We start from the raw sequence: 9261 nt of genomic DNA on the forward strand, positions 1-9261 counted from the left end.
ACGTTAGAACGATATATATTTTTAATATTTCATTATATTTCCGGGGTTGTATCTTATAATTTTAACATTAGTTAGTGAGTGCTTTTTTAGTACAATGACCGCATTAATATTCGTAGCATGAGAATCCCTCCGTCGATTACGGTCATTCACTTTCCCAACGGCTATTTATATTGATGGAAAATTATTATTTTTATTTCTGCTGAATGCTGATATAGAAAACCTAAAATTGGTGACTGTGTAACTAGCTGAGGCTTAGTACATTTATCGTTAGTAAAATGAAAATAATAAAATTATTTATACTTTATGTTCAAATTAGTTGGATAACCCTGTCTGGCAGCACACTATTGCTACGCTACTATCGATAAGGCACCCTGGTGGGACTCCTCAAACATATCGAGATCAAAAGAACAAAATTTTGCTGGATATTTAGTTCTTAAATAATATTATGAAAAATAAATTAAAACCTGAGCAAAACTGTCACCAGGTCTTAGAAATTTAAAAAAGAAAACTTATAAGCAGGCATGAAACTGACAATGAAACTGGCAATGTAAAGATAAATAAAATTGGTTGAACTCCTGACTGCTGTTAGATATCGATAACATTGCAATCGAAGCACACGCTGGTGTCGGCGTTTCGCCGTGAATTCCTCAAATTCGCGTTCGGAAAGTTACTAGTTATTTGCAACGCGGCGATTTGCAGAACTTTTAGTTATTTAATCTAAGCATTAGTACACCCACCACCGCGCCAATGCCAACACTGTAGAAAACAAGAGTAAGTAGAGCTTTACTTGGATAATAACGGCCAACTGATACACCCACTACGCCTTCATCTGTGCGTGTGTGTTTGTGTGCGGGCGCAGACATTTTTTGCAGCCAAGCGGAAAAAGAGGCATTGGACAAAACAGCCGCAACATGGACTTATCGCAACCGCCACCGCAGCTGCTCACGGCGCCCTCGGCCCTAGCCACCAACTTCACATCGCTGCCCCCGCCGAACATGGGCGGCCAGCACTACCGGCATTACCATCCGCACCATGGGTCCAACAAGCACGGCTACAACCAGTTCAAACCCTTCATGCCCGGCGGCTTCCAGCGACCCTTTGGAATGTCCCAGGACGACTTCGACGGCAAGCGACTGCGGAAAAGCGTTATGCGGAAGACAGTTGACTACAATGCGTCCATCATCAAGGCACTGGAGGTGATTCCTTAGGTTCATATAGAATGGATAGTTTGACTGCGAAGTTTTAATTTGTAGTAGCAGAGACTTTATTTTTATCAAGATCACCCACATTAAAAAACCATAACTAGACTACTAACTACACATGTAAAAGGTCAATCTCTATAGACATTTTATAGGTTAAGACGGGGTATGCCCATTATCTAGGCTACCATTTAAAGTTCTCGATATCCCATTTTAAAATTTCAAAAATATATTTTTCTCTTCGCAGAACCGATTGTACCAGCGGGACTATCGGGACCGCTTGGCTTTGCAGCCGGACAGCATTTATGTGCCCCACATGCTGCCGCCCTCCGCCTACTTGGACAATCCTTCGAACGCGGTGACCACAAGGTTCGTGAAGACGGCCACCAATAAGATGCGATGTCCGATTTTCACACTGGCCTGGACGCCAGAGGGCAGACGTTTGGTAACCGGGGCCAGTTCCGGCGAGTTTACGCTATGGAACGGACTAACCTTCAATTTCGAGACCATTCTGCAGGTGGGTTTGCGTCAGCAGATCCCGTGGGATCACCTCTAATCTTATGTTGCCCAACAGGCCCACGACATTTCTGTGCGGACGATGGTGTGGTCGCACAACGACAGCTGGATGGTGACCGGCGACCATGGCGGCTATGTTAAGTACTGGCAGTCCAACATGAACAACGTGAAGATGTACCAGGCGCACAAGGAGGCGATTAGGGGAATAAGGTATATAATTGTAATTGTCGAATGTATTTACCATTTTGTAGCCGATGACGCCAGCCGACCAAGGCAAAACCAAAACCAGATTCGCGTTGCTCACATAGTTCCTTTAGTTTGGGTCGCTTGGGCATTTTTGGGTATTTTTTGTTGCCTAATCAACTTAGTGGATCGGTTGCTTTCATTGCTGTTGCGAATACATATCAATAAAGCCGTCAATATAGCAACATGCCATATAGATACAAGCTTCGCCTTATGGGCTACCTAAGTTTTAACCTCGCCTCCACTAGAACAAAATGACTCAAATATGTTGTAAGTACCGAAACTCTTCTGTGATATATCAATAAAAAATGAAAAGAAATATAATGACTGAAAGTGAAATGATGCAAATGCAATATTGAGAAAAGCTAACAATAAAACCATCTGACTGAGAACAAAAGAAACCATTGCACAATTTTATTTCCGCGGCCACAAAATCAACAATAAATAAAATGCATTGTGTTGCACTGATTGTTCGAAAAATCGGGGGTTTGAGTGTTTTCTTTCTCAAGACTGCCGAATAATCCTGGCGTAAGGACCACCGATCAAGCAAATCGGCCACATTACATTATATAAATACAAATTATATAGAGTTGTGCTGGTAACAATTTACTTTTTTTGAAGAAAATCTTTCTTTGGTAACTTTTAATACGCTAAATTATTTCACATCCACTGAATCCTACAAAGGTTTTATTTATGCGATATCTGTAAGTCAAAAATAAATTGTAAAAGCATATTTAAACAAGAATTTTATATTATATGGTTTCGTGTCACTTAAAATGAAATGATGATGATTCTAGATCGATTTTTCGAAGTCAAATGTTTTACGCACTGAAAAGAGTTTATATTGTATTATATTATTGTGAGCTTCGCGTACTTAGCGTTCATAACACGTGATCCTGGATTTGAAGTTTAAGCAATCAATTCATCAAACTAACTCCGCCCACACTCATTATCATCATTTAACCCGTGTTTTGTTACGTTCTAACGTTCTCCAATGCAATCCACCAAACGCAGTTTCAGTCCCACGGACAGCAAGTTCGTCAGCGGCAGCGACGACGGAACCCTGAGGATATGGGACTTCATGCGGTGCCAGGAGGAGCGAGTGCTACGAGGTGAGCTTTAGTAGGGGGTAGTCCCGATACAGAAGTCTAACTATGTACCTCAAAAAGGCCACGGAGCTGACGTCAAGTGCGTGCACTGGCATCCACAAAAGGGAATGATCGTCAGCGGTAGCAAGGACAACCAGCAACCCATCAAGATTTGGGATCCCAAGAGCGGCATTGCCCTGGCTACTCTGTGAGTATTCGTTTTTAGAACAATTCACATCGTGGCTTCTACCGCACATAGTCACATTTTTCAACTATCATAGACACGCCCACAAATCTACAGTGATGGATTTGAAGTGGAACGACAATGGCAACTGGCTGGTCACCGCATCCAGAGATCATCTACTCAAGCTCTTCGACATTCGCAACCTGCGGGAGGAGGTTCAGGTCTTCCGTGGTCACAAGAAGGAGGCCAGCTCCGTATCCTGGCATCCCATACACGAGGGACTCTTCTGCTCCGGCGGCTCCGATGGCTCCATTTTGTTTTGGAATGTTGGGTGGGTCTTAGCTCTCTGTTTACTGCTTACATGTTAACTGGATTAATGACAATCCTCGCTTGCAGTACCGACAAGGAGATTGGCTGTGTGGAGACGGCACACGACAGCATCGTTTGGACTCTGGCCTGGCATCCACTGGGTCATATTCTGTGCTCCGGCTCCAATGATCATACGATCAAATTCTGGACGAGGAACAGACCGGGAGATCTGATGAGAGACAAATACAATCTGAACACATTGCCCGCCAGCCTGGCTGCTCTGGATGAGTGTGAATACGGTCTGTTATCCCTTTTATTTTGCCCAACAAAACCAATGTTTTCATATACCCTCTCTTCCCAACAGATGATGCAATTATACCCGGAATGGGACCCGAGGACCGGGTGGAGTTTACTGAAAGTTTAACTGCCGATAAAGGCTTTATTCCTGGCTTGGATTTGGATCCAAACAAAGCAATAAATGACCGCGATCGGGAGAAAAAGGTTCCCTACAGCAAGCCCATTCCCCGCAACTTCCAGGTGAACTGGGCAGGACCCCGGCGAGCGGACGATCCCAGCGTGCTCAGCATTCACGAGGAGCTGGCCGCCCGGGAGGCCAAGGACACCACCAGCGGACTGAACCACCAGCAAATCAGCGAGAACACAATAGAGGGCATCTTGGCCAGCGGCATGCTCAACGGCCTCGATCCACAGACCATTGTCGGCGTTCTCGTGTACAACCGGTTCATTCGCGTCCACCCGGACTCTCGACTGATGGCGGCTATTCGTCAGGGCGCCGAGTTCCTCAACAAGTACATCGACGCTGGCAAGCTGGAGGAGCTCAACGATGTAGTCCCAGTGAAGGATAGGTCCAGATCCGTATCTCCCACAGTGGAGGCACGTGGGGAGATGGTCTCCCCGCCCACCAAGAAGTCCCGCTTCGAACCACGTCAGCATAACGCCCAGTTGGTGTGCGTTCGAGAACTGATGCAATGTAAAAAGCCCTTCCTGCAGTCACTGGTCGCGGCGAAAGCACAGCAACCCAACACGGAGTTTGTGGACGAACCGCCGCTGGAGCAAAGGGATCGGGAGCGCGAACGTGAAGGAGATCGCGACTGGGAGCGGGAGCGCGGTCGTGAACGGGAGAGAGACCAATCCGGGGGCAGGCCCAATCCCTGGGCTTCCAATGCACCCTGGTCGAACAATGGCAATCCTGGTGGCAATGGCAATGGATCCAATGGCTTCAGCAACAATGGCGCGGAAAGTTTCAATGATCGGGAACGCGGTGGCCAACGTCGCCGGCGTGGCAACAACAACTCCGGTTCTGGCAACGGCGGTGGTGGAGGTGGTGGAGGAGGAGGCGGTGGCGGCGGCCGAAATCGCGGTCGCAACAACAACAGACGTTACTAATCGCTATCCCACCAACACTATTTCCTGTCAATCTCCTTTGCATCTTTTGCTTTGTAATGCTGAAATCAATTTATATTGCTTAAGAAACGAAAAGAAATTCGGTTTGTAATATATTATACGTGTTGTGTGTCATTTTGCGAGTTTTTTCCAAAGTTTTTTACAATGGAGTGTCTGGAATTTTGCTTACATGGATGGTTTCTCTAGGAATAATCAAGATTCAACATTTTATTCTGACACTCGAACCATTTAGGTTGAAGATAAAAGTTAGCATTTTAGGTACTGTATTGGCAGTTCTTTTAATTAATTTCGATAATTACAATTTGATGTTTTAGTAGATTATGAGCTACTTTGCGTGCACAAATTCGCTAACTTAACTTTAATAAAACTGGAAATACACAAGACAAGTGTAGTAGGAGAACGACTTTGATATATTTATTAATGGAACTCCTACTAACAACGAAACTAGTGACTATGTTTCAGGCAGCCAGTGAGTTGCGACGACTGCTGCGGCTACTGATGCTGCCACGTCTTTCGCTGGCCTCCCCTTGCGGCTCGGCGTCCATGTGGTTGCTGCTGTGGCTGTTGGTACGTGGGTGTCTGAACTTCTCCTTGATCTCACGCTCCTCCTCGCGCATTCGATCCTTGGTGTGCTGTTCGATGGTGCGCTGTATTTTCTCGGCAGAGGCCACCAGCTTGTCGGCCTCCAGGATGACTTCTTTCGGCGTATGGCTGCGGCTTCTGCTGTTACTGCGACTGCTGCGATGTCGGCTCCGGTGATCCCGGCGGGAGCTAGATTGCCTGCGGGAGTGCGAGCGTGATCGCGACCGGGAATAACTGCTAGAACGAGATCGGCGCGTGGACGCCAGCTTTCGATTCTTGCGCTGTGCTGGCGTTTTGCTGCGGCTGCGGGAGGATCTGCTGTGGCTGCGCCTGAAATGAATTGAGTAAGCAACGGAACTGGGAAAGTGCTTTTTCCAATCATACCTGGATCTCGATGAGTAAGATGACTTTCGGTAGTGGGAGCGACTGCGTGACTTCGAGCGCCTGGAACGACAAACAATTCTATATTTTTAATAGTACTCTATAGTCATAAGCGTTACGAATTACTTACCGGCGTCCCCGGGAGCGGCTTCGACTCCTTGAATACGAAGATGAGGAACGCGACCTATTTCTGAAATTCACAAAGTGGAAAAAAGAAGCATTTCACTTAAGTGCAGCACAAACTTTATGCTGGATTCGTACCTCCCCCGCGAAGACTTGTGGTAATAGCCATTCTCGTTCTCGTCGTCGTAGCGATCGTGCTTCGAGTTGTAATACGAGTCATATCCGGAGCGACTGCCTCTTATCCCGATGCCACGACCTCTTCCACGACCGCGAGGTCGCGGAGCAAAGCCACGATAATTGCTTGAGACTGGAAACGGGGCAGGTGGCCGATAAAGCGCTCCGGGAAACACTCCTGGCAGGCCGTATCCGAACATCGAGAGAGACTGCATCCATTCGCTGGCAACCTTAGCGTTGTAACCTCCTGGTCCCGGAACAGCGCCAGCGGCCATTGCGGCCACCGCATTCAAAGGGTTCAGAGCAGAGTTGACGTCGCCTGGTGCCCCAGATTCTGTTACGCCGTTGCCCAGTTTATGCCGCTTACTGCCCGCCGCTTCGTCTTCGCTGCTGGCGTCTGCGGGCGCAGCGCTCTTCTTGCTCTTACTCTTCAGCAGGCCCAGAAGAGGAGTATTGCTTTTAATTTCCTGTACGATTTTACGCTGATCACAAACAAGTTTCTCAGTGGCAGCCTTGTACTTTTCGACCAGACGACCACGTTGAATATCCTTGTCATCATCTTGTTTGGCTCGCCGGTTTTTGTCCCTTTGTTTCAGCTGTATTAAAGAAACAAATATAAATAATTATTATTATCACTCTTGTACTTTTTAAAACATATGTTATTTTTCGATATGTCCTTTAACTTTTGATTTGAAATACCACATTGACTTGTAGTTCTTAACTTTCGCCCACCTGTATCCGCTCAAATAGTTTTTCCAGAGTTCGTATGCTCTCCAGCTTGCGCTGCGCTATCATCAGCTTGCGCTCCTCGATGCGAATCTTTTGCGAGATCTCCACTTGGCCGCGCTCCTGGATCTTTTTCATGTGCTTTTCTTTGCGCCTTTCTTCGCGTTCACGCTGCTTTTCCGCTTCCGCTTTTTTTAACTCTTCTTGCTTTTGCCTGTAATTTTTGTTGCAATTTTGCGGGTTTTGTTTTTCTTTTTATATATTTGTTATGCATAATAAATATTTGTTAACTGTTCGTCTAGAAGATACAGAGAACGGTTGGCTTAAGGCTGCATCGACCAGCGACCGCCAGGTGAGAAGCAAAAATAGGTAGATGTAAAAGGGCTAGATATGAAAACAGTAGAAAGGCAGCCAGACTAAACGCGAGATATTTCAATTTCTAATTTTAATATAGATCAATGGTAATCAACTTGCTTGAGTTTGAATAAAAATTAAGACTTAAGGCGACCTGACAGAGGCATTGCCATTTGGTTACTGTTTTCGATTTCTGGCCTAAAAAGTTATCAAACCTTTCGCGATCCAATTCCTCTTCCTGCTGCTTTTTTAGTTTTTCCCGCTCCTCGTCCTCGGCCTGGGCTTTCGCGATGCACTTTTTCCGCATCCGTTCTCGGCGCTGTATGTGCGAGTCGCTGAGATGCTTCTGTTTGTCGAAGCTCACACAAATGTTGATGGCTTGAGTCTTGTCCACAAACTTTCGGACCAACTTATTGCCCCTGAACTCGTCCATGGCTCGGACGAAGCTGGAGTACTCCTCGAACTGAACATATCTGTACAAAAAAGTGTTAGCTACACGAACCAAATATTCGTATCTTATTCGAAACTTACCCTTCGAATAGAACATCCTGCTCGAAGCTAAACGTCCGCATGCCGTTAATGTCCGCCTGCATGCTCTTTCGGTACGGATCACAGATAGGTATGTCCACCACCCGGACGCGTCCGAACTTTTCAAAGATTCGCTTAAAGATGTTCTCGCTGGGCTTGACGTGCTCCTCATGCTCCGAGTGCCGCGGACAGAACCAACGTATGGGCAGATGGCTGATGTGAATGGTGTCCGGCCGTTCGCCGGCCTTCATTTCATCCATGTTTTTGGCATCCCGGAAGTATGAGTCCCAGTCGTGTCGCGTTGGAAAGTCATCCTTAGACTCTGTACAACGTACTCGGAAGGACTCACTAAAGCCGGAGATGCGTAGCGAAATGCCGTCTAAACGTTGGACGGCCGCCCTAAGGCGTTTTCGCTCGTCCAGCTCAGCTTCCAATCGGATGGTGTTTACAGTGCTTTTGGAGACCTGGTCGGACAAATAATGGAAATTCGATTAAAATTATATGATGTGTACATACATAAGTATGGATACTTACATTTCTAAATATTTTGTTTACATTAAATAAATATTATTCTTGTGTAAAAATCGTTTGGTATAAACTTACTTTGAGCAGGATAAACTTGTCCGGCTTAAGCTCGGCGCCCAGTTTGTCCATTATCTCCAGGTTAGATACGGATTTGCCGGACTTGATTGTCGGCAGCGACACGGAGATTTGCATTTTGGCCAGCGGCTTGAGGTACAAGCTGTGCGGCAAGTAAAAAGGAATGCAGTCTGCCACATTTTCTATAGTCTGGATGTGGGTCATTTTGAAAAGGTGTTTTTTTTTCGGTTTTTCGATTCGAAACAGTGCAATGTAATGAGTCAAAATACAGAAAGTAATATTTGTGTGTCTATTACCAAGTAAGACCCCTAAGCCTAGAGCTATAACCTAAGGAGACATCCCAAGAAACGCCCACCATAATGCAAAAGGAAAATGCCACCCGTGTCCCTTGCTGAGATGAGTGTTTCATGAGTTTGGGTGTGAGTGTGAATGTGTCTTGCTGAGTGTGGGGAGGGGGTCCTAAAGGGGAAGATTCGTTTTGATGGGCGCCTGTATTGGTTTGTAATGGGGACTTGGGCCACCTTAACTTTCGAACGATGCTAATGCTACTTAAGTATAATAAATGCTGTGAATTTTAATGTGCGGATGCTGCACTATTTGCTAAAAAGAAAAAATCTATTGGGTTATTTTATTTGCACTTTTCACTAGAGGCGGCCGACTGTCGATAGGTTTGATTTACGAAACGAATAGGGATGGACCAAAAACAGGTTTCTCTTGACAGTTGAGGGTAGTCTCAAGGCTAAACAAAATAGTGTAAATGTTAATGCGGGGATATAAACACTAAATATTCTTCTAAAGCCAAAAATTGTAATTGGAGACTACAATATTA

At 45.8% G+C, this 9261-nt stretch overlaps 2 protein-coding genes across 4 annotated transcripts; one reads left to right on the plus strand and one right to left on the minus strand.

Annotated features, from left to right (window-relative positions):
- Positions 1 to 560: 560 nt before the first annotated feature.
- Positions 561 to 5078, plus strand: LOC6726860 (pre-mRNA 3' end processing protein WDR33). The gene is made up of 9 exons (XM_016176151.3): positions 561 to 771; positions 860 to 1196; positions 1447 to 1716; positions 1774 to 1925; positions 2973 to 3070; positions 3128 to 3254; positions 3328 to 3561; positions 3627 to 3838; positions 3904 to 5078. Exons 2-9 carry the CDS (start codon positions 912 to 914, stop codon positions 4944 to 4946), a joined length of 2421 nt encoding a protein of 806 aa, XP_016033362.1. The 5' UTR covers positions 561 to 771; positions 860 to 911; the 3' UTR covers positions 4947 to 5078.
- Positions 5079 to 5216: 138 nt separating this feature from the next.
- On the minus strand, positions 5217 to 9136 carry LOC6726861 (A-kinase anchor protein 17A). 3 transcript variants are annotated; one of them, XM_016175931.3, is made up of 8 exons: positions 8436 to 9136; positions 7836 to 8296; positions 7520 to 7777; positions 6957 to 7164; positions 6189 to 6820; positions 6058 to 6117; positions 5931 to 5990; positions 5217 to 5876 (listed from the first exon to the last, which is right to left on the minus strand). In XM_016175931.3, exons 1-8 carry the CDS (start codon positions 8634 to 8636, stop codon positions 5423 to 5425), a joined length of 2334 nt encoding a protein of 777 aa, XP_016033363.1. In that variant the 5' UTR covers positions 8637 to 9136; the 3' UTR covers positions 5217 to 5422. The 3 variants fall into 3 exon arrangements, with proteins under 3 accessions (XP_016033363.1, XP_002102263.1, XP_039151308.1); XM_002102227.4 differs by having other exon boundaries at positions 5931 to 6008; XM_039295374.2 differs by lacking the exons at positions 5217 to 5876; positions 5931 to 5990; positions 6058 to 6117; positions 6189 to 6820 and having other exon boundaries at positions 6990 to 7248.
- Between the last annotated feature and the right edge of the window lie 125 nt (positions 9137 to 9261).

This window comes from Drosophila simulans, chromosome 3R (assembly GCF_016746395.2).
Source record: "Drosophila simulans strain w501 chromosome 3R, Prin_Dsim_3.1, whole genome shotgun sequence".
In the NCBI taxonomy this organism is placed as follows: domain Eukaryota; kingdom Metazoa; phylum Arthropoda; class Insecta; order Diptera; family Drosophilidae; genus Drosophila; species Drosophila simulans.

Excerpts from the sequence above, each read along its gene's own strand:
- LOC6726860 (XM_016176151.3), top strand. The coding sequence starts at position 912 with ATGGACTTATCGCAACCGCCACCGCAGCTGCTCACGGCGCCCTCGGCC. Across the intron at positions 3,071-3,127 it reads GGAGGAGCGAGTGCTACGAG|GCCACGGAGCTGACGTCAAG; the intron begins GTGAGCTTTAGT and ends TACCTCAAAAAG. Across the intron at positions 3,839-3,903 it reads TCTGGATGAGTGTGAATACG|ATGATGCAATTATACCCGGA; the intron begins GTCTGTTATCCC and ends TCTTCCCAACAG.
- LOC6726861 (XM_002102227.4), bottom strand. The coding sequence starts at position 8,636 with ATGACCCACATCCAGACTATAGAAAATGTGGCAGACTGCATTCCTTTT. Across the intron at positions 7,778-7,835 it reads CAGGATGTTCTATTCGAAGG|ATATGTTCAGTTCGAGGAGT; the intron begins GTAAGTTTCGAA and ends TTTTTTGTACAG. Across the intron at positions 6,821-6,956 it reads AACTATTTGAGCGGATACAG|CTGAAACAAAGGGACAAAAA; the intron begins GTGGGCGAAAGT and ends TCTTTAATACAG.